We start from the raw sequence: 27,966 nt of genomic DNA on the forward strand, positions 1-27,966 counted from the left end.
AGCCCGGGAAACAGACTTTTGTATAATCTGCTGCAGGCACATGGACATCCCTGAATAATAAGAAGTGTAAGTGCATTTGAGCTGTTTCCTAATTATACCTTACTAGGCTCATGACTAATGTACATGCTGCATTATTTGTTCTGCTAGATTACCGATTGTCTTTGCTGCTGGCAGTCTTTTATTTGTTCAGATGACTGATGTATTCTAAACATTGTCAGTAACAGTAACAAACTGATGTCTAGTCTGTAACCTCCACAAACCTCCTGCCCTATACTGACCTGTTTCCTCTCATTTTATATGAAGGGATTGCTGCCATGAGCTCCTTGGGCACGTGCCGATGCTGGCTGACCGCACCTTTGCTCAGTTCTCACAGGTAAATGCCTCATTGGATTGCCTACATTGACTGCTGGGGTAACACTGCTGTTGTCTGCTGTAGGAATACAAGTATGAATGTCCACTAAAATAATTACAGAGTCGTCATCAGTGGAAGTGGTGCCCTTCATGCTTAACAACTTGTCACACATCAATGAGGTTTGAGAAGAAGTAGTAAGGACATTTTATACAGCATTTGGACAGGGGCCATGAACCTTGTACATGTTAGAAAATAGCATGCTAATTTGAGTGACGTACTGGGACCCAATAACGCCTTGTGACCTGCTGCATGCACATCTAATACGAATGCAGGGACCCGTACCAGCTATCCTTTCAAGCTTAGTAGGAAACTAGCATTTCTTGTTCCTTTTTGGTCTTTTTTTTTTTTTTCCTTTTTTTTTTTTTTTAAATAAATTTTTTATTGAACATAGCAATGGATGATCAATGGTACAACGCATCTTTTTCAATAATCATTTCAATGGTTAAACAGACTTAAAAAAAACATTAGGAATAAAAAAAAAAAAAAAAAAATCTATATACATATATATATCAGACATGAGAATTAGGAAAAGGGGAAGAGATTCATCAAGCACAAAAAAAGGAATACAAACAACAATTTTATCAAAAAGGGTCTGTGCAAAATCCGCAATTTATAAAGTGGCACTGCAAAAAAGTGCAAAAACCTGCAATAAAGTGCTACTGCATGTGCAAAAAAGTATGATAAAGTGATATCTAAAAAAGTGCTAGTGCAGTCAAATGTATTGACCCTTTATTTATCTTTATCCTTCTTTTGCTGCTCATCCCTCCTTCAGTTGTTCCAAATCCCCAAAATATTTCCAATTCCTTTCAAATCTCCTAATAGAACCTACTCTGCCCGCATATGCTTTTTCAAAGAGAAAGGTTCTCCTCATCTTATTAAACCATTTTATAAGTGATGGAATTTCCCTTGATTTCCAGTTTTGTAGTATTAAAGAGCGAGCGACCGCACATGATATAAATATAAATACCTCCTCCGATTTATTGATATTGCTTCTATCCTTGCTTATGCCAAACAAGGCTACTTCTACCGTAGGCGGAAATGATTTTCCAATGGCCAATTCAATTTCCGCGAATATCTCTTTCCAGAAAGACTCCAACATCGGGCAGGCAAAAAAGATATGATACCATCCTCCCTGGCCGTGTGCTAAGCATCTAAAACACTTGTTTTCTGTTCCAGGAAACATTCTTTCCATAGCCTCAGGCGTATAATAGGCTAGCCAACGAGACAGGAAGGCCATCCTCTTATAGTTGGCAGTGCGCAAGGATTTGTTTCCCAGTAAACAGAGAGCCTCCCAATCTTTCAAGGAAAAAAAGCACTGGGTCGAGAGACTTACTTTATTCAGATGTTTAACAATGAGTGGGGATTGACCAGAGCAATGGAGCAATTTATGCCACTGCCCTATCCCGCTGCTCTTCCTACCATAAAGGTTATTTAGTAAGTTATTAGGGGTATTCAACAGACCACTTACTTCCTTTTTAATAAAATTAATAACCTGAAGATATTCAAAAAAGGACGGTCGCCTTAAAATGTTGGTTCTAGTTGTCACCTCTTGCCAACTAATAACCCTATTTTGGACTAACAAGTCTCTCAATTCCCGAAACCCACACAAATCCCATTTTGTAATCTTCGACAAACTTAACGGAAGGCCTATTTTACTACATTCGGACAAACTTAGATATTGGGAACCATCAGAACCATGTTTTTTAAAAAGCAGCAATAAGCGCGTTGTATATTCTTTCAACGTCTTATACCTCGATTTTTTGGGAAGTTTAGCGGTCTTTAAAAAAATTGGGATTTGAGAACCTGCTTCTTGAACCATCTTCTCCAAAAAAAAATTGTCTCTTGTCTGATACACCCTCAAAAGACCTGCCACTATATCAAAAAAAGCAGCTTCGTAGTATGTTTTTAAGTGGGGTAACGCTAACCCTCCTTGATCTATTGAGAGTTGTACCGCCGGGAGCTTAGTTCTAGGAGTTTTATTACCCCAGATAAATCCTCTTAACATTGTTTCTAATTCTTTAAAAAAAGACAGATTAATTTTTATCGGTACATTAGTGAACAAAAATATAAGTAAAGGCAAAACTGACATTTTAACCATTGACACCCTACCAATCACTGTCAAAGGTAGCAAGAGCCATTTATCTAACATATGCTTGATTTTATTTTTCATTCTAATGTAATTTAGATCTACAAGCATATCATACTCTGCAGTTACAAAAATACCCAGATATCTTATTGGGTCTCTTCTCGCAGCTTGAACTTGCAAGAAATTAGGGAGAAATCCTGTATCTGTATTTAAAGCAAGGACTTCAGTTTTTTTAGCATTTATCTTATATCCCCCAATCTTTTCATAGGCTTTAAACTCTTTCAGTAAGTTCTCAACTACCTCCTTTTCAGGAGCAAGATAAAGAATAATGTCGTCGGCAAATAGTTTTAGTTTAGACATGCCGATGATGGAGGGCATGATAGCTGCATTATCCCTGATCCTTGCCACCAAGGGCTCAATAAAAAAGGTAAAAAGCAAGGGAGATAAGGGACAGCCCTGCCTAGTGCCCCTAGTTACATTGATCCTCCCGGCCTGTTGTGCATTAATTATTACCTGAGCAGAGGCTCCAGAATATATATTATGTAACATCTCAATTATTTGAACCGGGAATCCAAATTGGCCGAGAGAATAAAATAGGGCGTCCCAGTTCACCAAGTCGAATGCCTTTTCGGCATTGACCATTAAAATACAAGCTGGCACCGAATTTGTGTTGAGATAGTCCAAAGCCTGAATTAGATATTCCGTATTTGTGGCCAAATAACGTCCTGCAATAAACCCGGTCTGGTCATAATGGATTACTTCCTGAGCTGCCAGAACAAATCTTTCTGCCCATATTTTCATAAAAATGTTATAATCAGAGTTCAAAAGGCTGATTGGCCTGTATGAATTTACATCATCCTTTTTTTAATCTTTTTTTATAAAGCATATAATTGTCGATTCTTTGAAAACCCCAGGAACGGTACCTCCTAATTTAATATGGTTAAATAATTTTAATAGAGGTTGTTCTAATTCCGCAAGAAATACTTTATAAAATTCTATAGGGTACCCATCCTGGCCACAAGCCTTTGCCCCAGCGGTTGCCTTAACACTTGTACGAATTTCTGAAACAGTTAATTCCCTATCTATTTGTGTCTTCCGAAATTCCGAGATTTTAGGAATCTCTAAATTCGCGAAATACTCGTGAATCTTTTCTTCCTCTACCTGGTAGTTTGTGGAATAGATTCTCTTAAAGTGGTCTAGGAAAATCCCAGAGATCTTCTCATTTTCTACCACTTCGATCCCACTCAGAGGGTCCTGAATTTTCAGTATATGAGAAGACTCCTGTTTTTTTCTTGCAGAGTTGGCTAGTAATTTCCCAACCATCTGACTGTCTTCATAGATTTTTTGCTGGAAAGTTTTTGAGTTATTTATTTCTTCGAGAATAAAAAAATCCCTTAAGCATGCTTTAGCTTGTTCCAAATGGTTTGGTTGAGACTGAAGCTGTAATAAATACTGCTCCTCGACAGTAGATTGTAGTTTAGCTATTTTTAGTTTCCTTTCCTTCGCCTGGGCGCTTGTAAAGGCGATTATCTTGCCCCGTGCTGCTGCTTTAAACCCGCCCCAGACTGAGAAGGGTTCAGCTGAATCTTGATTTATTTCAAAATATTCCACAATCCATGATCTAAATCCAGATACCCAGGTTTGGTCCCTCAGCAAAGTACGATCTAACTGCCATCTTGGGCGCTCCCTATCGGCCCCTCCCAGAACAAGATCCAATTCGATTCTGCCATGATCGGAGAAAGGATTGCATCCAATCAGATTATTTGAGATCTGCAGAGATCTTGATATCAAGAAAAAATCTATTCTGGATGCAGTCCGGAAACGATGAGAATAGCATGTGAACAGCTCCCTCTCTACATTCTTGGAGCGCCAGGGATCCTGTAGTTGGTATTCAACTACGAATGCTTCGAGAGAGCCTTTAGTTCTGGGCTTCAACTGTTTTTTATTTTTATTTGAAGTGTCCCTTTTCAGGTCTTGGATAAAGTTAAAATCCCCTCCACAAATAATTTGTCCTGGGACACCTCTTAACGCCTCATACATTTCTTTCAAAGCAGAAACATCATCAAGAATTGGGCCGTAATAGTTCACAAAATTTAGAGCCTTCCCATGAAGTTTAACTGTAACCCAAAGCCACCTTCCTTTGGAGTCCCTTTTAGTCTGAATAAACTCCCAGGGTAGATTCCTAGAGAAATAAATTGCTACCCCTCTCTGGGCAACCCCTTCAGATGAAAAAACACCTTGACTAAAATATCTCGGAATAAATAAATTAGGGTCGTTCGTTTTCAGATGTGTCTCTTGAAAGTAGACTACTTGAGGATTTAGTGAGATTGCCCACTTCAAGAGAGCCCCATACTTTTGTTTGTTCAACATACCATTAGCATTGATTGACAGTATCTTACATATATCATGATTCATCTTGAATTAAGTGTCTTGTCCTTGTTAAGTACCAAATACTGAAAAAATAACTATGACATCCATTGCTTATGTACCTTTTTACTGCATTTCTCTCCCCCTGCACCCCCCCACCCCAGGAATGTGGCAACACCCTGTACTTCCACGCTGACCACATTCCTCCCTCCCTTCCTTCTCAACTGGGTGTCTTCTTCGTACACCCTTAGTGACCCGTCTGGCTGGACCCACCCTGTTTTTTACAAAAAAATGTTTTCCCCTTTTATAGAACGCTAGCTCACCCTATGCCTCTTCCTTCCCCGCAAGATGCCCACAAGATACCAGGAGAAGACAAAGAGAAAAAACCATTGGGCTGGGAGGGGAAAGGGGAAGAAGAAGGTGAACACACAAAAAAAGAAAAAAAAAAAAAAAGAAAATTCCTCTCGCTCCGTTTCACTCCCTACCCCCTGATATCTCCTTCAAAAGAGACTGCGCCTCATCTAAATCTGAAAATAAGAAAAACTTCCCCCTGACCAAAACTTTCAGCTTTGATTGCTGAGCAATCGAGGCTTGAGCACCGTTTGCTTTGAATAACTGCAGAAGTTTTACAAATTCTTTCCTTCTTTTTGCAGCTGCCGCTGTCATATCGGAAAAGATCCTACATTTTGTAGTTTCAGTCACTGCAAATTGGCGTTGCTGATAGGCCTTCGAAAGAATCCTTTCCTTGATCCTATAATCTGCAAAGTTCAGTAAAATAGTTCTTGGGAATGTTGAGTTTGCAAACCTCTGTGCTGGAACTCGATGGGCCCTAGTTATGGTCAGGTCTCCTTCAAAATCGGGTAGAACTGATTTCTGGATGAAGGAGTTGACCCACTGGACAGTATCAGAGCCTTCTGTTCCTTCCGGAACCCCCACAATCCTTAAATTTGATCTTCGTGAGTGATTTTTGAGCTCCTCCAGCTTGTTCTCCATAGAGATCCTCTTCTTTGCTGCTTCCTTGGCCTCCCCCGAGGTTAGATTCATACGATCCTCGAGGACAGAAATCCTCCCCTCTGCCTCTTGAATTCTGCTCGGGAGCACCATGTATAGCTCTTCAAATTTATCCATCCTAGCATGGAGAGCAGCTATTTCGGTTTGCTGGTTGTTCTTTATTTCCCGGATTTCGTCTAGGATCAGGTTTAACATCTCACGGATATCTAACTGATATCTTACTTCCGTGGGTATACTAGAATCTTCTGCCTCTTCTACTCCTGATGTTTCATTCTGTCGAGTCTCCCCTTCCATGGCTGACTCCTTCATTGCCAAGTGGGGTGTTTGGGATCCAGATATCGATAGAGCCTCAGAGCTTTGATCCTCCCCCCCATTAGAACAGAGTCTCTAGGATCAGCAAGGTCAATAGAGACAATAGAAGATTGTGGAGGAGGTGGTGGCGCTAGAGATTTTGGGGAAACTTTTTTGGCAAATAGAGGGAAGTGTCTCAGTTCCTTTGCTCCATTATCACTCTTCCTTTTTTCCTCTGTTGTCTGGGATGGTGTTAAGACTGAGACTGAGACCCGAGTAGGGGTAGGAGTGGGGTTCTGTACTTGAACCCCTGCCTCAGGTTGATCCAGAGAACCCAAACTTTTACACCCCTCTACGGCTATTCTCATATGTCCTTCATCTTGGAGGGAGGGAGGGAGGGAGGGAGGGAGAGGAGGGAGAAAGTTCATCCTCCGAGGACTCCGGCGTAGTGTCTTCAGCTGAGTTCTCCTCTCTAATCTTATCTTTACCTTTCTCTTCTTCGGCTTCGGCTGCCTTGCGTGCCTTACGTGCGTTTTTTTTGGCTTGAGCAAGTCGGGTCCTTGCTTATGAGCGGGCGGCCATTTCGACTTTACTTAATTTTACCACATCCTCTCCCTCTTTCATGGGCTTGCCCATTGTGGTCTCTCCTTTTCTTTGCCTTTACACCTTCCTTTCACCCTCTTCTTTCCTTCACTGCAGGATTCCAAGGTTATTTCAGGTTGTTTCAGGTTTTAATTGATATTGGGTATTCCAAAAAAAAATTTAAAAAAATTCTGCACCGGGTTTTGACGGAATCCGGGTGGTGCACTCTGGTCCTGATCCAGAGATCTATTGGTCTAGCTGGTTCGGGGGTGACCGATGTCCATAACAATCCACAGTCCAAGTAACTACCACCCCAGACAGCTGCTCATCTTAAAGACATAAAGACAGAAGACAGAAAAATGTGCTCGAGTTTCCCAGCTGATAGCTAAAAAAAAAAAAAAAAATTACGAGGCACCTCCTGTAAAACATAAGACACTGCTCCATAGACCAACCACAGTCCATCCAATACACGGGGTGAAAAAAAGCTGCAGCAGCAGCAACTTTGTATATTTTTTACCTCCTCCTAATGTCCAAAGCGTTTTGCTGATCAATTGCTCTGTCTGACCTTAAACAGAGAGCTCTGGCCCAGACACGCGTGATGACAGAAACTGGATCGGCAGCAGCTTTTTCTCTGCGTTTTCTCGGCGTTGCTCTTATCCTTCGCCCGTTTCCGATGTCTTTGTGTAACAAGATTACTCTGCCTGGATTTCGAGCGGGGAGCTCCGGACAAGAGCAGCTAGCGTCCCGCTATCGCCATTGAGGGGGTGGAGTCCAGATTCCGGGTCACGGGAGACTACGCAGAGGCGTGGTTCTCTGCAGCCTCCATTCTCCGTCCGTTCCTTTTTGGTCTTGATTACAAACGGCTGTCTGTTGGGGAAAGCTTATGGTGTACAATATAACTCCCACCCACCATACTCTCCATGTTTCAGTGCCCCCGCCTTTGCTCGTCCATTGCTTCCCCTGTCCTTCCCAGTTTGACCTTATTCACAGCTCTTCCGTTGCTCCCACTCCCTGTACTCCTTACCGTGGATGACCACCGCTTGCAAGCATGGAGTTGCTCTCCCACCATCCACTTCTCCGTTGCTCTCCTTCTCCACCAAGTCTTGTTTTCTTCTTTTTCTGAGGTTCTGAGATCTCTGCAGCTGAAGTTTGCTATTGGGCAACTCTTTTCTCTAAAAAGCACTTGTTTTAGCAGAAAAAAATGTCAGTTACATTGGCATGACACATGTGCTATGCGTGGTGCCAAGTACATGTATACATCATCATTGTGAGGCTAGACTTAAAATAAAAAATGGCCCATTGCAGCATCATGCCCCGGTTACTTACTGGTAATCTTCATTACTCTGAGTGTAGTCTTCCTCGCCACAGAAATTACGTACTGAGCTCCAGCTCCCCCACAGGACCATCCAAGCAAATTAGCGCTCTAGCCTCCCCCATTCCTCCCTAACATGGCCGACCTCCTTCACACCTGACCTACCATAAGTGGAGGCACGACCCACCCCACTTCCTGTTCCACTACAAAAACCTCAGTACCAAAACCAGTACCAGTGCCTAACGGTCAGAGTGGTCAACCTCGAAGCTGGGGGACTGGGTTAGAGTCTTGGCAGGGACACTCAACATCCTGTGGTTCTTGCCAAATCACTTAATCTCCAAGTGCCCCACAAACAACTGGTGCTCATGTAAAGTGCTCTGATACCTTTGGGTCGAGTTTGTGCTATATAAAACTCCCCTCCCCCCTCCCCCCCTAAAAAAAAAAACAGGTAAGGAAGGGCTCGGAACCCATGTGGCAAGGAAGACTACACTCATAGTAATAAAGATTGCCGGTAAGTAGCCAGTGCATTACCTCCTCGTAAGTCTTCCTAGCCACAGAATTAACATATTGAACAAATACCAAAGCGGCTTCATGATCACTAGAAAGAAAGCCATATATGAACATGTGAGCCATAAATTCAGTTTAATTCAAACAGCCAACAGAGCAAAAAACAGCTGCACAAAATGTGAGTGACAATCAATCAACAGTCAGTGCCAGAATGCAGAACAGCCACAGCAAAATCCCCAGCAGCTGAACCTCCCAACATAGTGGTCCATGAACATGTGAGGTGAAGCCAATGTGGCAGCCTTGCAAATATCTTCTATTGAGATCCCCTTGAAAGAAGCAGAGGTGACAAAAGTACTTTGGGTAGACCTTCCCTGTATCCTGGATGATAACTCCGACCCCTGAGACTCATATGCCAGAAGAATCCACCTACTCAAAGTAGAAATGGAGGGTTAATGCCTGGACCTCACCAGGCCAAAAGTGACAAACAAACTACTATCACATTGGCAAAAATCCAGTGTGCTTTCCAGATACACCAACACCGCCCTACTTACATCCCAAAAATGGAGAACAGCACTCACCCCTGACTTATGCTCCGGAGAAAAAGTAGGCAGAACAACCCCTCATGGAACAATTTATCGTTCAAGAAAGCAGAGAATTCACTTGAGGAAGCCAAGATTAAATAGGCCGATCAATCAAAAAAATTGTTGTGAAAAACACAGTGATGGCCAGGCCAATTGCTAAGCAACTAAAATAATCTAGCAGCGTGCACACCGCTGAGCGTGAGCCTAGCATCCCCATTCTTCAGCAAATTCCCTTATTCCAGAAAAGAGCAACACTTTTATGCCTCTGAGTCACAAATCAGCCGGCAGTCCTACTGCAGCCTAAAACATCATAAGACTGATCAGTACATGCCTGCTGGCTGGCAAGGATTCCATAAACTATAGCACCCTCCTGTCCTCCTGGACCACCAGCGCCAAAACGGAAAGCAGTGCAACCCTGTCCTGCCAGGAGATCCTGCTGGAATACATGAGCCCGCTGAAGCAGAGCTTCGTACACATGGTAAGAGCCCGCTATTGCCGGGTCTCTCAATATGCCGTAAAAAACAAATAACAATATATCAATACTAATATCTCAAAAAGAGCCTGCACATCAGGACTACTTACTGGGCCTCTGGGTCTGCTTCAGCACGATCTTGCCCCGTTATGACAGTGATAGTGCTAATAAAAATCTAGATGAGCGTATCCTCAGGGCCCTCAATAAAGTGGCTCCGTTACTCCGGACTAGATCGGGCACTAGAGCTAGGAAATCTGCCCCCTGGTTCACTCCTACCTTGCAAACAGCCAGATCTGACTACAAGAGATTAGAGAGAAGTTGGCGAAAGGGTTTTTGCTCGCAGGAAAAGAGATGTTATAGGGTGGTGCAGAGGAAATATCAAGTGCTGCTGAGAGAAGCTAAGGCCCTCCATTATAAAAACAGAATTGGGGAAGCGGAGAACTCCGCAAAGGAACTCTTTAGGATTTTTAAAGAGATCTCTTCGGTGGCCGGCTCGAATGCTCCTGACAACGACTCGGTGGTCGAATGTAATCGAGTAGCGGAGTACTTCGCCAGGGAGGTTAGGAACATCTACGCCTCTTTCTCTAGCAGCCCTGAAAGTGGGCTGACTTTTGAGGAAGTGACAGGGGCAAGTAACTCGGGATGGAGCTTGGAGCAATTCATAGTTCCCTCCCCGGATACTTTGCGTAGTATATGTCTCAGTGTCAAATCCAGATCCCCTCGGGATCCAGCACCTCCTAGGGTGTTGGGAGACAGCCTGGAGGTCCTGGAGCCGTATATTAGGCATGTTCTCGAGATTTCCTTTGCTTCCCAGACACTTCCGGCAGATTGGAAGAAAGCGGTAGTCCTACCAATCAGGAAGAAACCCAATGTTAGCCATGAAGTCCTAGAGAACCTCAGGCCGATTTCTCTGCTACCGTATATAGCCAACGTGGCCGAGAAGGTGGTTAACACTCAGTTGATAGCTCATCTAGAGAAGGCTAATCTACTGCATCCCTCCCAATCGGGCTTTCGGACAGGATACTCTACCGAAACTGCCCTGCTGAGAGCTTCGGAAACCATTAGAAAAGGTGCGGATGCCGGACACACCATGGCACTAGTTATGCTAGATCTCAGTGCGGCGTTCAACACTGTAGCTCATTTCACCTTGCTGCAGTGTCTGAACAAAGGTGGTGTCGCAGGGTTTGCACTGGGCTGGTTGAAATCCTTCTTAACGGGCCGTAGTTTTCAGGTCCAACGGGGCTCCTTACAGTCCACGGAGGTAGCGTTAGAACAGGGGGTGCCCCAGGGCTCGTCCCTTAGTCCCACCTTATTTAATCTATATATGGCCCCCCTGGCTGAGGTGGTGCAAGCGTTTGGAGTGGAGTTAGTCTCCTACGCTGATGACACCCAGCTGTTGATCTCCCTTTCCCAAGCGCCTTCGGTCGAGGCGTCTAACTTTAAGCCTTGCATGCAGGAGCTGGCCTCCTGGATGGACAAGCATTGCCTAAAGTTAAATGGTGCAAAGACCGAGGTGCTTGTGGTCGGTGGAGATAGACTCAGCTGGACGAATGACTGGTGGCCACAATGTCTGGGCCCTACTCCTACTCCTTGTAAGGAGGCTAAGAATCTGAGGATATGGGTGGACCCTACCCTATCCTATGAGGTGCATATCCGGCGACTAGTGGGAAAATGTTTTGGGGTTTTAAAAACACTAAACAAAACCTTGGATTTGCTCCCTCTAGAAGCAAAATGCACAATGACCCAGGCTCTTATCACATTTCGTTTGGATTACGGGAATGGTTTGTACCTGGGTGCATCGGAAAAGAGCCTGGGAAGATTGCAAATCTTGCAAAACGCGGCTGCTCGGCTAGTTTTAAGACTCCCTAGAAGAGCAGCTTCTAGGCCTGCACTGGCGGCGCTCCATTGGCTACCTGTCAAGAAGAGAGTCTTGTTCAAATCCCTCCTAAAATGCCATTGTATTCTCTGGCACAAGGCCCCGTCATACCTGGGAGGCTTGGTCACCAGGTATGTGCCCGGTAGAGATCTTCATTCAGGAGGGACTGGGCGGCTTGAAATCCCTCAGATCAAGAAAGCCAGAATGGGGGGATGTTCTTTCAGAGCCATAGTCGCACAAAGCTGGAACAAACTCCCGGTGGGTCTCAGACTGGAAAGGTCAGAGGCCAAGTTCAGGAGTCTCCTTAAAACTCATCTATATACCATCTAGGTGCACAAACTAGGGAGGGGTTTTTCTGTGGATGTTATCTGGCGGGTTTTTGCTCTTCACAGCGCGGGGACATGCCGGGATGGCGAAACAAGGCGCTTTATAAACTACCTTATTATTTTATTATTATTACCTGTGACTTGTTTGAAGAGTCTGCAAGGCAGAACCAAAAAAATAGGAAGTGGGGTGGGTCGTGCCTCCTCTTATGGTAGGCCGAGGGTGAAGGAGGTCAGCCATGTTAGGGAGGAATGGGGGAGGCTAGAGCGCTAGTGTACTTGGAGGGTTCTGTGGGGGAGCTGAAATTCTCTATGTCATTTCTGTGGCGAGGAAGACTAACAGGGAGGCTAGCCTTAAAGCAAAAACATTTACCAATGCAGCGTCATGCCTATACATGGGCAGGTGTGCTGCAGCATGCATGCATAGTTGTCATCCCTTAAGTGTCCAGCCATTGGTCCAAAAGGGGGGTGCAGCACAGACCACAGGCCAGCTTGTTGAGTGTGAAAAAGTCCACATTATTGATGACAGGTGCACCGGACAAACAATTTCCTTGGCCTGTGCCGTACAAAACTAAACCTCACTAAATATTTCCTCCTGCTTTACCCCCCACCCCCTACCCCTCCCCTAAAGTTTTCCCCTTTGCCATTTATAAACCCCCAAATCTGTCCTCCTTGCTGCCCCATTAAACTTGTAACTTCTTATCATTCCTAACATAACTATCTTTGTACTATGCTACTTCCCCTTCCTGCATGTTCCCGGAGTGACAAACCAATAAACTGTAACTGCAAACAGATGTAGAAACTATTACCTAGAAGAAACGCCACCCGATAACAACCCAATACACAACACCAGCACCTGCTTCAAGCGACAACCAGTATGTACATGTTTCCCCACCAGATGCACCTGTTCCCAACAAAACCAACTAAACCCAAAGAAAAAAATTTCCCTGTTGACCTCCTGCCAAAACACAAACCCGAACTATATCCTTGAAAAAACGGGGCTGGCGGGTGGGACACAATTTTCTTGCCCTGCCTGTGCCTGAAACGGCTGTCGTGTCACTCCACCGAAATGGTGGCTGGTCAAACGAAATGGACGGTTAAATATTCCCCCAGCCCAAGTGTAGTCCAACAAGCCCAATTGGGCTCTGGGCTGCACCCCGGCCCAAAACCCCCCTGAGGGAGGCAGGCCTCCCGTTGGTCACCCGCCCCCCCAAAGCCCTATTTTCTTTTATTTTCGTTTTGTTGATGCAGTTTTTAAGAAAGAAAGAAATTCTTTATTGCATGATCAATACAAACCTTTGCAATTGAGCTAAAAGTACAGAGGAAAGCACCTTTGCAAAGCACATAAGAACAACTCATTTCATTACAATGACAATAGTTAGAAAACCATAAAAAAAATAACAATTACAATGTGTTTTTTGTTTACTTTTATGTTAGTACTATTTACTGCAAGTGAAAATTATAAAATCTCTTTAAACTAACCTAGCTTAAAAAATTAAAAGGAAGGAGTTTCCATTTGGCAGACATCAGTTTGTACTTTTTCTGGTTACAATATCTTAAACGTTCGCAAACAAATCTGACAAGAAGACTGCTTAACAGATAAAGGTTACGATTCCGGAGTTTAATTTTCCTATGTTTGCGTTTTTAGTCGATTCATGTACTGACAAGAGGATTTAGCACAATGTTTGCTAATTTCATGAAACGTACCAATCTGCAAGCTAATTGAATATCTCCTCCTGCAAAGCATGCTATTAATGCTTGTCGGCGAGTTTGCAGGCGTCTTTGGTTCCAGAGTTGTTTTAGTAGTAACCTTCGCTCCTTCTCTAGACCATTACAGCTACGGAGTAAATTCAAAACATCCTCTTTTAGGTCACCGCAAAGTCTACAGTTTGTGTTGGTTTCCGCGCTTGACCATGGGGGAGATGTTCTTTAGCTGGTATAACTCCCATCCTCAACTGCAAGGATTTCTTTACATCCTTTGAAAACTGGTGTATTTCTGGACCATGAACCACCCATGGGCCCTCCTGTTAAGTGTAGATTTATCTTCTTCCAGGGATAGTATCTTCACTGTTTTGTTTACAAGCTGCTTGAAGCATTTGTGAGTCCCATTCGCTTCCAAGAGTTCTTGTTTTGTGAGATAGTTTATTGCTGCCTGGAGATCGACCATTGCTGGGCAGTCCTTATTCCTTTCCAGCTCTTTCCATAGATGTGAGTTCAAGGTGCCTATCTCAGCTCCCTTTATTTTATGCCAACATTTGGCGTAGGCACCCTTGCGTGCTATTTGTTGTTTCTGGAGGTCGAACTCAAGTCTTATTTGCGCTGGCGAAGTGTACTGTGGGAGGTTGAGTAGTATTCGCATTGCTTTGGATACCACCTTATCTAAAGTGGTCTCGTCGCTCCCTCTCATGCATTCACCATCGACAACAAAACGGTTTTGTTGCCGATGGTGAACTGCATCAACAAAATCCAAATAAACGTTTTGTCAAAAACTTTTTATCATTTTGCCAATGCTCTTCAGCATTGTTAACAAGCATTAGCGCGGCCTTTCAAAGGCAAGACATGGCTTTATTGTCTTCTTATTGGTAGGAAAATTTCAAGATGGTCTTGACCTCCCTGAATCACAATAGAGTCGGATAATAGCAGACCAAAACAGTGTCTGACGAAAAGAAGAGAGGAGCATGTTTTTTTGCTTTCCAGTAGATTTTTCAAATAAATTAAAAAGAAAATAAGGCTCTACGGAGCTACGGCTCCAAAGCAAAACAGCACATTCTGCAGTGTTTGTGGGGCTGTCAATCCATGATGCATTTGCAGAGGATTTTCACAAAAGCCTTTTATCTCTTGTTCTATTTCTGTTTATACAACAGCGACCTAGACCCATGAAAAGCATCCTAGCAGTCGGCCAGAGCTGCTGATGTGTCGGTGTTAAATCTATCAGAACAGATTTGTTTAGATAGCTTTTGTAAACACGAGCAGCGGCTGTACAATCTGGCAGCCCCATAGCAAATGGTTTACTATTAGCACTGCTGGTGGAAAAAGCGCTCCATGGTCTCGTGCCAGGTATCCATCAAACCAACTTTACGACATTCTAGCATCTGATACCTAGAACGACCTATACCATCTGTACAGCTCCAAATACTGACAAGGATCCAGGCGCCAGGCCTTCCACCTCTTCTTACAACAAGGGAGTTCCACTCTCCTCTAAGGAATGACACAGAGGTCGTGCCTGAATGAATGAATGAATGAGAACATTTTATAAAGCTCGCAATTACCCTAAGCAGGGCTTTAAGTGGGCTTGGTCTCACCGAGTCTGAGCACCAGCAGTTTTTTAAAGGGGGCCTTGAAACGGGTCTCTTTCAGGCTCTGTTTTGTGCCTGCTGTCACTGCAGTCCGTTTTTTCCTGGACAGCAGGTACATTGATGTGCTCACACTGCTCACTTCTCACTAGGGGCGAAGTTATGGCATGACGTCCTGCCAGGTGAACGTTCTATGGTAGAGAAATCCTTTGAAGAGAGTCATTTTTTTCTCTGGATTTCATTCTCTTTCTGAAACTCAGGAGCCACAACACTGTCCTGGTGTCACCAGTCCTCTAAGTGGAAGCTTTTTCAATATTATAAACAACAAGCCATAGTTGCTGCTTATTTATCTATGCAACTAACAACCCTTGACAAAGCCAATAATCCTGACTGGTTGTAGGTATGATGTTACTTGCTGTATCATATATCTAGATGCAATGACAGAAACAGCAAAATACAAGTCGGGCAGCACACTATGCTTAGCACAAATGTTTAATGTTTTTTCAGCCACTTCTTTAATTACATTGGCCATGCCCCTTTGAGAGACCCTCCAGTTTTTTCATCCCACTTAAAGCCCTGACCCTAAGGTGTCTTAGCGCTAACCTCTCCAACCTGGCGCGTTTTTCCCCAAGTACTATACTTATGTAAAAATGCAGAGATCGTACTTGTCTGCCCATCTAAAAGATATACCAGGGACATTTAGCAACTTTTCCAGAGTTCAAGATACTGGTGTGATGGAAAGACTGTCTGTCTGCACATTACACACATTTTAAAAACAATCGGCGCGGCTGCTATGGGCATCAAAGGGAGTGGCGCTACTTGTCAGCCGCCCAGACAGGCCCGTGCTCTGAGTCCATTCTCGGTCGCCTGCCCAACTCACCCACATTGTTTCTCAGTCCCAACTTGCTGCATGACTACAGTGTTTCCCAGCACCCCCTTGGTGCTCTCTACCTGCCCAACCTGTCATCATGATTTGGACCCCTCCCTTATCGCCAAGTGTGGTGTAAATGTTGAATGTTCAAAGCATGTGAGGAGATGTTATATCCCTTGATTGGGGAGGGCGGTTCCTATGTTGGCCGCCCCAAGATAAAAGGTGGCCTTTAAGAATAGTGGTGGACTTTCCTATTGGCTGTTCTCTCTGTCACATCAGGCATATAGCCCAAGCAGCCCCTTCATCTTTCTCTTTTTAAACACTAGTTTATCTAGGAGCTGTGAGTGTCTGAGTTGGATCCCCGAATGGAAGAATGAAACAGAGATGGAGCCTGGGTGTTTCCTCAGACTAATATGGACATGTTCTAGCAGTTCAGCCTGTGACTGTTTATTGAGGACCAATTGCTTGCATCTGAGGTAGAGGAAACTTTCTCTGCCAAATCCTTGAATGCTGTGTTCAGATCAGATCAGGTAGAAGAATTGCCGAACAAGCAGCGGCTTCTGATTGGCTGGGAAGAATCCACCATACCATTAACAATTATGGGATGTGTCCACTAAAGATGGGCAAGCCAATATATTTAAGCTCAAGCCTGAAGCCTGGCTCTAAAGTATACAAAAAGTGATGGATGGAATGTATACTTTACTATGTCCCCCTAAGCTGAACATGCATGCTCGGACGTGAGTCCTGTGCACACTGTGTCACTAGCACCAAGCTATATCCAGCTGATGGACCCATCTACAAGGACAAAACCGTTCCTGGGTTGCTGGTTTTCCAGTTCAGGGAGGACCTAGTCTTGCAGTTCGGGCTGGACTGTTCCCATTGGAGCAGGGTCAGACTGATTTGCATACAGCTAGGCCCAAAACTTTGATGACATGGTGTGCAAAATAATGATGGACTGGGATGTGGCCTGAGTAACAGTGGCTGATAATAAATCAAACAATCCATGCATTGCCTTTTGTATACTTAGAAGCCTGGCTCTGGCATAGCTTGAGGTCCTCTTGGAAGCTGGAGCTTAAAACGTGAGACACTTTCCAACGAAGCAATATGGCTAGTGGTTACAGCTGCCGACCACCATACCACAAGGTAAATCAAATTCCAATCTGGCTTCAGGTCAGCATTCTGTGATTTCCGGAAAATCACAATGTGCTGAAAAAAAGGTGTAACAATGTTTTTTTTACTTGGGCAAGGTGTATACTAGAACCATTTGCCAGAAATAGAATGTGATTGTGCCTATTACCATGCTCTGATCTCCTTCCAGAATTAAGGAAAAACCAATAACGTCTAATGTTAGAAATAAATATCCATTAAATGGCTCAACTGCACAGTGTGAAACTGGGAAATCTAGGAGTAATTTCAGCTTCCCTGCTTAACTTAATTTTGTGATGGGAAGTGTTAGAATTCCCACGATCCCTGGTTGGCTGAGGTAGGTACCGCAGGCCAAGCTGGGACCCGTGAGCCCTAACGTTAGGGAAAAGACAGGGAGCCTCCAGAGATAGCCCCCGCTCCACCCCCTTGGCAGCTTGGCACGAGCATCCAGGCTTATCTTCAAGGCTTAATGTGTAAAGTATTTGCAATTACGCTCACAGCGATCCAATGATGACACCACAAATAGACTCCACACGAGTTTCATAGAAAAGAGGTATATGTTTATAAAACGATAGACGATGTGACCACACAATACTAAGCCAACAAATGTGTCTGGGTAATGCTCCCCCTGGCCTAATAATATTGAGCTAAACTAAACAATCCTGCGTAATCCTAATGCCATAATATGCAGTCCTGTTAGATTTGGGGGTCTCTAGTTGGCACAGGTAGGAACTTGTGACAAATAGGGATCCTTGCCTCTAGTCAGGGTAATGGGGTACCCTCCTAAAATAACCCCTGCTCACCCCCTAGGTAGCTTGGCATGAGCAGACAGGCTTATCTCAGAGGCAGTGTGTAAAGTATTTGTGAACACATACAGTAATCCAGTGACAACACTACCGATGGACAAACCAGGTTTTATATAAAAAATAAGTATTCTTGATATAGATTTAACACAAGACCACAAACAACAAAAATCCACAATACTGTACTTAAAATGGTAGAATTAGTTTAGTTCTCTTTAGATCTTAAAGTGGGACACTTTGAGTCAATGTACCTTAAGATGCGACACGCAGGGCAACAAAAGTGTTGCAAAGATGGTGATGCGTTGAAATTTTGGTGCAAAGAAATAAAGACGTTATTTTCTTCTTGATGCGGCACGCTTCTCCAATGTTGCGAGATGTCTTGACTCAATGCGTAAGCTGCAGCGGTGACACCCTTGTTCAGAGATGCGACAACAGCGGCTTTGGCGGCGACACTCTTCTCCCTCGATGCGAGACGCTTCCGCTCGATGCGACAGCTGCAGTGGCGACACCTTTGTTCAGAGATGCGACGACAGCAGCTCCGACGGCGACACGCTTCTCCGTGGACGCGAGGCGCTTTTGCGGTGCAATACGACAGCTACAGCGGCGACATCCAAAATGCGACGGCAGCAGCAGCGATGGCGACACGCTTCCTCTTTGTTGTGAGACGCTTCCCTCAATGCAGTGCAATACAACAGCTACAGCGGCGACATTCAAAATGCGACTGCAGCAGCAGCGACACGCTTCCTCTTTGTTGCGAGTCACTTCTCTCGATGCGGTGCAATACGACAGCTACAGCGGCGGCATCAAAGATGTGAGGGCAGCGGCTGCGACGGCGATACGCATTTTTCCTCTTGAGTCGCGCTTCCAGCTCCTTGCGACACGCAGTCCCTCAGAAGGCCCAAAACAGCAGGAGGCAGTTCCCAAGGAACTCTGGGGAGCTGGGGGTTGAAGTCTGTTGTTCCTGAGACTTCAGCAGGAGGCAAGCACTTTTCCAAGCCCTTGGAGATCCTTACAAGTTAATGAAAGTACACAAAGTCAGGTAACCACTGCAGCCAATCCCCCAAGCAGCACTTCAGCTTAGGGATAGTCTCTCCTCAGTTTCTTCAGGTTCCTCTCCTCAGCAAAGGTTTCTTCTTGGTTGTCCAAACTGATCTAAAATCTAGGGATCACGGTCCCAATAGGTATATCCCAAAATCCTTTGTCCTCTGAGGGCAGAGGGGCCTTTGCCTAATCCAAACCAGTTCTGGTCAGTCCTGGAGCACTCTGTTTACATGACTCCTTCTTTCCTTTCACAGTGCAGGGCAGAAATATCAGACACCCCACAGGAGGTGGAGCCAGCATTGTGGAGGGAAAGCACAGCCCTGGAGCACTCTGTTGACATGACTCCTTCTATCCTTACACAGTGCAGGGCAGAGACATCAGACGCACCACAGAGGGTGGTGCCAGCATTGTGGAGGGAAGGCACAGCCCTACTCAGGTCCCAGGTGCAACTCCTCCCTCCCATCTAGATGCAGATCTCTCTATTCACCACTGGGCGGACTCACCCTTTCTCCTGGAATCCTCCAGCCCCTGTCACTCAAACTCCAGACAAGGAATATACAACCTTGCAGAGGCAGGTTTGGATAGTTAGACAAGAAAATAGCTACTTTCTAAAAGTGGTATTTTCAAACACAGAATGTTAAAATCAACTTCATTAAGAGGTGTTTTTTATCATGCTGAGTTCAGGCATACTAAACGCGATTTTCTACCATGTTCCCTGAGTCAGTTAGGATTATCAAATGTAATAATCTAACTGTCTATTCTGGCCTATGGAGAACAGGTAGCCTTGCAATAGTGAAAAACGAATATGGCTGTAATTCACTAATAGAACATGCCACACACACCAGGGCATGCCCTACCTTATACCCACAATGCACTCTGCTCTTGGGCCTACCATAGGGGTGGCTGATATGAAGAAAAGAGAAGCTTTAGGGACTGGCAAGTGGGTGCACTTGCCCAGTCAGCATGGCAGTACCAGACTGCAGACAGGCTCAGTAATGGCAGGTCTTAGACACACTTTTACAGGCTGCTTCTGTAGGTGGCACAACCAGTGCTGCAAGCCCACCAGCAGCATTTTGTTTACAGTCTGACAGGTAAACCAAACCAGCCAATCAGGGAATCACAAATTCATCCATTAATTTATAATAGGGAGAGCATATGCACTTTAGCACTGATCAGCAGTGGTAAAGTGCCCAGAGTCATAAAACCAACAAAAACAGGTCAGAGAAAATACAGGAGGAAGGCAAAAAGTTCAGGGATGACCCTGCAAAAAAGGCCAAGTCCAACAAGTTCGATGTGCAACAGTCAGGTACTTCACAACATAAAAATAATGCAGATCATAATACGGTTATCTGGCGCTTTGTACTGTCACTGTAATGCAATGCGTAAAGCAACAGCATGGTAAACTGTTATGCCCCCGTAATGCAATGAGTATGGTCCCCATTCAGGTACTCTGGTGTGAAAAAGCAATGCAACGTGTAATACAGTTATCAGGCAATTCGTTATGCGAAACTAATGCATGTGGAACTCATCAATCCAGCAGTTCGGTATGCAACACTAATGCAATGTGTAATATGACAATTCTGCAGATTGTGGTGCAGGATTCAGACAAGGCGTACCACATCTATCAGGCAAGTCGTTATACAAACCTAGTGCAATGCGTAAGACTCCTATCAGGCAGTTTGTTAGGCAAACTAATAAAATGGGCAATACGACAAATCAGGCAGTCTGTTGTGCAGAAATAAAGCAATGCCTTATACAATCATCAGATACTACACTACGCAGAAGTTGTGCAATGCATAAGTTACTCCAGCACCGTTCACGATGCCTCCAGCGGTCTCTCCGCCACTCGTGCTGGCTTGCGGTTAGTCTCCAGCCACATTTGCCCCCCACCACACGGGTAAGATAGAACACAGCAACTGCAGCTTTGCACTCAGGCCCCGGTGCTGCCACTCCCTTGGGACACTGGCCTCAATCAGAGCCGAAGCAGAGGCTCGCACTGCAGAACAGAGAGAGAAGCTGAGAGCATCTACCTCGGAGCCCGGGCCACGCCCCAGGAGTCAACACACGTTACCTGGGGGCGCGAACCCACTCTCCCCTCCTCGTTCCGCGAATTGGGCCTCCAATGCAATCTCTGACTTTCCAGGCAATGGGAAGATCCTAGGCTGCACACTACACCCCCACTCAGAGTCACCAAGACTCATGGGAACTCCGGGTGCACGTTAACCAGACAACTCCTCATGAGGGTCTCAGGCTATGCATGACGCATGCACGCAGATTCGCTGAGACACACTTGATCTTCTTGTGCTCATGATCACAAGGCACAACTTGCGCAGGTCTCAGGTAGAAGAAAGCACCCGCACTCCGCGTTGCTGAGACACAGTTTATCCTCTGGTGCCCCCAATCACAGGGTACCTCTTGCACAGGTCTCAGGCAGTATACGGTACAAGCACACAGCGTCGCTTGAGACACACTTTATGTCCCGGTGCCCCTGATCACAGAGCACCTCCAGCGAGGGTCTCAGGCTGCGAATAGCACACGCACACAGCGTCGCTGAGGCACACTCGCACTTCTGGTGTGCACAATTACGGGCCAATCCACATGAAAGTCTCAGGCTGCCCCCAAGCACATGCACACAGCATCACTGAGACTTACTTGGCTCCTCGGCACACACGTTCACAGGACGATCCTCTCGACAGACTCAGGCTAGACAGAGCACACGCACACCTCATCTCAGAGCCTCGTTTGGAACTCCTGGTGTCCAAGATCACAGGGCACAACTTGCAAAGGTATCTGGCAAGACAGAGCACACGTACCTACGGCGTATCTGAGAGTTTTCTCTGGAAACTTTTGTGTACCTGTGTTTGTCCAAACAGGGAGCCAGCTTACCTCGGGCCATTGGGAAAGTTACTTCAGGACACAGCACACAGCAAAGTCCTTCAAGCAGGGGGACACAGGACACAGCAAAGTCCCTAGAGTCTTTCCATGGTTAAAACAGCAAACTGCAGGCCAGCCCCAGATCACACAGCAAGAGCAGTCCTATCCAGCTGTCTATTCAGTTTTTTCTTCCTTGGCAAAGGTTCCTCTTGATCCACGAAGTAGCTCCAGTCTTGTTCACACTTGATCAAGCCATTCTCCAAAGTTCAGGGTCTTCAGCTCACATAGTTATACCCTTCAATGGTTTTGAAGTCTTTGTTTTACAGGGGGTCCTGACCCCTGCTCAAACCAGTTCTGGGTGCCTCCCTACCAGTGACACCTTCTCCCTTTGATTAGTAGGGGTCTGGATTCTCAATCACTCAGCAGGAGATGGGACAATTGATTTATAGCACCAGTTCAGGCCTCTTCACCTCTAGGCCTACTCCTCCTCCTACCCATCAGATGCAGGTCCGCCTGTTCTGTCTCACCTCCTCCCCTGGGTTAAGGCATTCCCCAGGTCATGTTGCTTTCAAATCCAGCCAGTAAATCCACAACCAGGCAGAGGCACACAAAAATGTTTAAAGCACAAAAACCCAGCCACTTCTAAAAAAGTGGCTTACAAACACACAATGCAAAAACCATCTTCATAAAAAGATGTGTTATTGCAGGGTGAGTTCAGGCATACTAAACTTCTTCTTTCCATCTTAAGCCCTTGGGGAGCTAGGCTGAAAAACATATCACACAGCCTCCCCATTCTATTCTAACGGGCAAGATGGCCTTTCAGCAGTGAAAACGAAATGGAGAGTATTTCACTGCCAGGACATGGCACACACCTTGCAACATGTCCCACCTTTCACATGCACTGCATATGTCCAGGGGGTACCCTAGACCTACCATAGGGGTGCCTGATGTGTATGGAAAGGGAAGGGCAGGGTCTGGTAAGTCCATGCACTAACCATAACAACATGGCCGTTTAGGAAACTGCACGCAGGCTCTGCAATGGCAGGCCTGAGTTCCCTTTCGAAGACCCACTTGAGTGGGTGGCAGAATACGTGCTACAGGCCCACCAGTAGCATTTGCATTACTAGCCCTGACACACATAGTGCACTTCACTGTGGACTTTACTAGTAAAGCAAACATACCAATAAAGGACAATCAATCATCATTACAATTTACAAATGGAACATTTTCACTTTGACACTGGTTAGCAGTGACAAAGTGTCCAAAGCATCTAAGTTGGCAACACCATATCCATCACAGTACCAAAAATAGAGGAGATAGAGGCAAAAAGTCAGCGGTAATCTCGCCAAGGAATGCCAGGCCTAACAGGAAGCAAACACTTATTTCACTGAGCCTCTTTGTTCATTATCACATATGAGAGCACCTTCAAATACTTGAGTTCAGGATGTCCGTTGTACAAACACCTCTCTTGCGTTCAGTTTTGTTTTGCCTATAGTGTTGTACCATCTATAATAAGAATATAGGCCACATGTAGGGTGCACATGACAACTGATTTGCATCTTAATTCACTAACGGTATTGTTGTAAAGGCAGGAGCAGGAATGTTTTTCAGTTCTAGGATGATGTATGGATGTATGGGCTCTTACAGCCAGAGTCGAACGTTTAATACGTTTGCTGGATTTCCTCTCCACAACACATCCTGGGAATAGGCTTTCTAGACTCCTTGACACCAAGGACTTTGTCAATGTGGCAATCCGAGGGAGAAAGCCAGATGGACAGCAACCACATCACAACCTCTGAGCGAGTGAGATTTGTTTTAGGAAATGATGAATCCTGTGTGAGATATCACAGGCATAGTTAGTGAAACACCAAAGCTCTTCTATCATGGAAAGGCACACTCAACAACACTAGGAATTCAGGAATATATTTCAAAGATTTATTTAGAATCAATACTCTACCCTAGTGCATAGAATATGAATAGTTACTATTATGAAAACAAGCAAAATAGTGGCAATGCAACTTATCAGGAGGCTAAACAGCAACAAATATTGTAACATTGTGGTTGTATCATAAGCCTATTTATATTAATATTTGTCAACCCACCTTACATTCAGCTTACTAAGCTGAACATAGCACCAAAACCAGCCACATACCTCTGCTGAACAAAAGAACCAATGATCAGCAAAGTAGATGCATCTGCTATTCGTGTTTGCATCAGTCAGGCATAAAGATAAACCACCAGATTGAGAGGCAGCTGCACCTTCCCGTAGCCTTCAGCAAAGGACAGTGATTACAGCTCTGTATGGTCTTGATGTCTCAAGTCTCTGTCACATAGTTACTCTCTAGCTCATTACATTGTTTCCTTAGTTTATATATTGTGTCTGGACATTGTTGAACCTTCTCAAAATAATCAATTAGTAAAAAGGCCCTAGCACTCTTTCATTTACTTACATTGATAGAAATCTTGCCTATTTTTTTTAAAACAATACACAATGTATCTTTATCCATGAAACTCTGTTCATTATTTAAAAACAATGACTGGAAAAGGGAATTCAATCCATACTAAAACATGAATATATTCAAGCATTCTTAATTATCACATTGCAATTATTAACAATATGAATGTTTGTGCATTTATATTTGACACTTATGCCTAAATAAACAGCATCTATAATTCAAGAAAGAAGATACCTAGAAGAGAAACATTGTTATAATTATAATACCATGGCTCAGTTCTGGCTTCACCCTCCCTTTTAATTTGTTGGTATGCCACCGCTAGTGTCCCATCACTACTGCTTTTGAGAAACAGCAAGTAAGTGTCTCAAGTGGTGTCTCATCACTATGGGAATGCTACTTTGGGTGCAGCTAAGCTCCCCAGAGACTGGTTGGTTTGTCACTAATTGCCCCATCTTTGGCATATGAGCTGCTGCTTTGGACCAGTATATCAGTTCACCCTTCACTACTAGGGGGTGATCCTGGACCTGGGGAGGAAACTAACAGTTGTTGTGAGAAGAGGAGAAGACGGAGGCTGCCATGAGTGAGGAAGATAGGCCTAATCTCATTTTCAGAAACCATGAGGCACTACTGCTTTCAGCATGCCACGATAACCAGCTGCTCCTTGTGAGGGGAGATTGTGCCAATGCCAGAATGTTGATGATTTTGTGCTAGCCAGACTATAACAAAAAGTGCCTATGCAAAGATTGGTTCTTTGTTACATCTACATTTCCTCTGAGGAGCGTCCTTTCTGTGCCTTATGCCCACTGAGGATGTGACTGCTGAGGGAGGGGGTCAGTGAGCCCTTGTGGTGACGAGCAGCCTTTGGCACTCTTCCGCCCTCATTTTAAAAGTTTACATTTTTTTAAATATATTTCTTTAGTTAATGTTTTACCTAAACAGTGTTTTAACTTTTTTAATTATATTATTTTTGAAAAATTGTAAAATGATTAAACTTCTCTTAATATATGTTACATGCATTGTTTTTGTTTCTAAATGTAATGTACAGTATTAATAAATGCAATTTATGCTTATTTTAGGTTAATTTATGTTTATTTTATTATTTTATGTAGGGTAGAATATTTTTGTTGGTGGTATGTATTTTTGTTAAGTTTTAATGATTTTGTCTGTTTATGTTTAAAAACAAAAAAATATTTGTTCATTGTTAGTGACTACATATATATATATATATATATATATATATATATATATATATATATATATATATATATATTTATATACGTATCCGAACAGTATTCTCCCAACAGTCTCTAGCACTCCAGCCGGTAATGCTTTCAGAGAAAAGGGAAACGGACACCAAGTTTTGTGGTTTTAGCAGGTCTTGATTTATTTAGCCATCATCAGACGCGTTTCGAATACCGGAGTATCCTTGTTCACAGGCGGAAACGCAGTCCACTTGCTATTTTTATGCTGTGTTTTTTTTGTTATTTTCTTGTGATGCTAACACCCCAATCACATGATATAAACATAAAGGAAACACTTTTGGCATTATTTCGTTCTTTCTTCTCTCCAATTGAGCACCAAATACATTGTATGCATACATCGCGAAATACATTGTAAATACATTGTAAGGCAACATACTTGTTGATAGGAATTCATATGCCTAAATGCAAAGACTTATACTCTACATGGTTCATTTTTTATCATGAATTGAAATGCGGTATTTAAATAGCTAATGATAATTTAGCAAATAAATATATAAATAAACAAATAAATACAATTTTTATAAAAAGTTCGTTGATATAAAAAAAATTCAATTCACTACAGTACTAGAGACTAGAGATATATATATATACACCCACATATAATTTCGAAAAATATACTTGAAATAATTAAATCGACACTATATCACAATTAAAGCAAAATCTGTTTTAAATACACTAATAGAAGCGCAATATTTTTAAAAAAAAGAAAACAACATTTTTAAATTGCCATTATTATTATAAATTATATTTTTGAAGCAATATTTTTGTCATTTACATTATACAATATTTCTATCACTCGATATTTACAATGACAATATTCTCTCAGTAGTACTTGTCAAAGATCAACTAACTATCAGTCCCTATTGCCTACTTGTTAAAGAGACTCTTGGCATTTCAGTGTGCTGCTCAATAACAGGGAATACTTGTTACTAGTTTTACCCAATACTTCTGAGCATGCCAAGATCTGGAGAAGTGACCTGAACTAGTGCCCTATTTAGAATTTGTAGACAGGGCAGTCCGTCACGAATGTGTTGGAGTACTCTTTCCACACAATTGATGGTCAACCCTCTCAAAAATAGAGTGAGGATGTCTGTCATATTTCAGCTGGCCGAAATCTTAGACTGACAGACTGACGGAATTCAGACCGTTCGGTCTAAGGACCTCAGACTGAATGGCTTATTTAGAGCAAGCGGTCTAACATACTTTTTTTCTGTTTGAAGCCGCCAGGAAAACTCTTGCAGTCACAAACAGGTAAAAATACTAATAGCCAGATGTTCGATGAGAGTTAGCATGTTCAAACGGGTTTGCGACCTGTTTGCGCATGCTAAATCTGATCGGGCCAAGTACATACACTATTTTGCGAGTTGCAAATAATTTGCAACTCGCAAAATAGTGTTTTGCGACTTGCTATTAGGAAGGGGTGTTCCCTTCCTAATAGCGAGTCACAAGCCATGTACCAATGTTTTTCGACCGCAATTGCCAAACACTCGCAAATTACCACCCTCTTCAAGAGGGTGGTAATGCAGTCGCAAATAGGAAGGGGTCCCCACGTAACCCCTTCCCCTTTGTGATTGGCTATGAAATATTTTTTAAGGGCAAGCAGTGGTCCAAGGGACCACTGCCTGCCCTTAACCTCTTGGCTGCTAAGGCAATATTTTACTATTCATCTAATTTCCATTGAAATCAATGAAAAGTGCATGACGAGTTACCCTTGTCATTAGCAGCCAAGAGGTTAAAAATGAAACGAAAATGTTCCTTTTTGTTTTTTAAAAATGCATCCCGTTTTCCTTTAAGGAAAATTGGCTGCATTAAAGCAAAACTGCTTTACTGACAAGCCGTCCCAGACATGAAGGTCTGCTGAGCCCACCTTGTCACCATCCCTGGGAGGGCCAGCCATTCCCAATGGGGTCGCAAATTGCGAGTGGCTCATTAATATTCATGAGCCTCGCATTTTGCGACCCCATTGGGAATTGCGTTCAGTGTCTCTGACATGGTAGTACATTGTAAATTACACCTCACAATCTGCAACTCACAATCGTGAGCAAATTGCGCTGCACAATTTACAATGGTCATACATCTGGCACTAAATGTCTCCTAAATCCTGGAAGAAAACTCCTAGGGTATCAGGTCCATTATTGTTTTGTTTTACAAAAGCAAATCCCCCCTCTGGGAGTTGCTTTTGCAAACCAAAAAATGTTGTTGAACGGTCACATAAAATATGGCAAAAGTACAATGTCTTCAGAGGAGATGTTGTGGCAGCAGGTCCCCTATACCCAAATTTAGAGATCTCCGCCAGGCAGTCACAGATGTCTAAACGTGGTGTGTAGTTGTCCGCCATGACAATAGTGGTTATCACCTCTGGCCTTATGGCAGATGTCAGGCCGGCCCCCAAACTATAGT

The 27,966-nt window shown here is 43.8% G+C and overlaps 1 protein-coding gene across 2 annotated transcripts in view; it reads left to right on the plus strand.

Moving 5' to 3' along the window:
- The window catches only part of TH (tyrosine hydroxylase), a 568,946-nt gene that overhangs the window by 456,645 nt on the left and 84,335 nt on the right, over window positions 1-27,966 (plus strand). For both annotated transcript variants that reach the window (XR_015308512.1, XM_086957708.1), the window contains exon 9: window positions 304-373. Coding sequence is in view for 1 of the 2 variants with exons in the window: in XM_086957708.1 (XP_086813834.1) it covers window positions 304-373 (70 nt within the window). In the remaining variant the exon portion in view is untranslated. The remainder of the gene's footprint in view (window positions 1-303; window positions 374-27,966) is intronic.

The sequence above is a fragment of the Lissotriton vulgaris genome, chromosome 2_1, assembly GCF_964263255.1.
Source record: "Lissotriton vulgaris chromosome 2_1, aLisVul1.2, whole genome shotgun sequence".
In the NCBI taxonomy this organism is placed as follows: Eukaryota; Metazoa; Chordata; class Amphibia; order Caudata; family Salamandridae; genus Lissotriton; species Lissotriton vulgaris.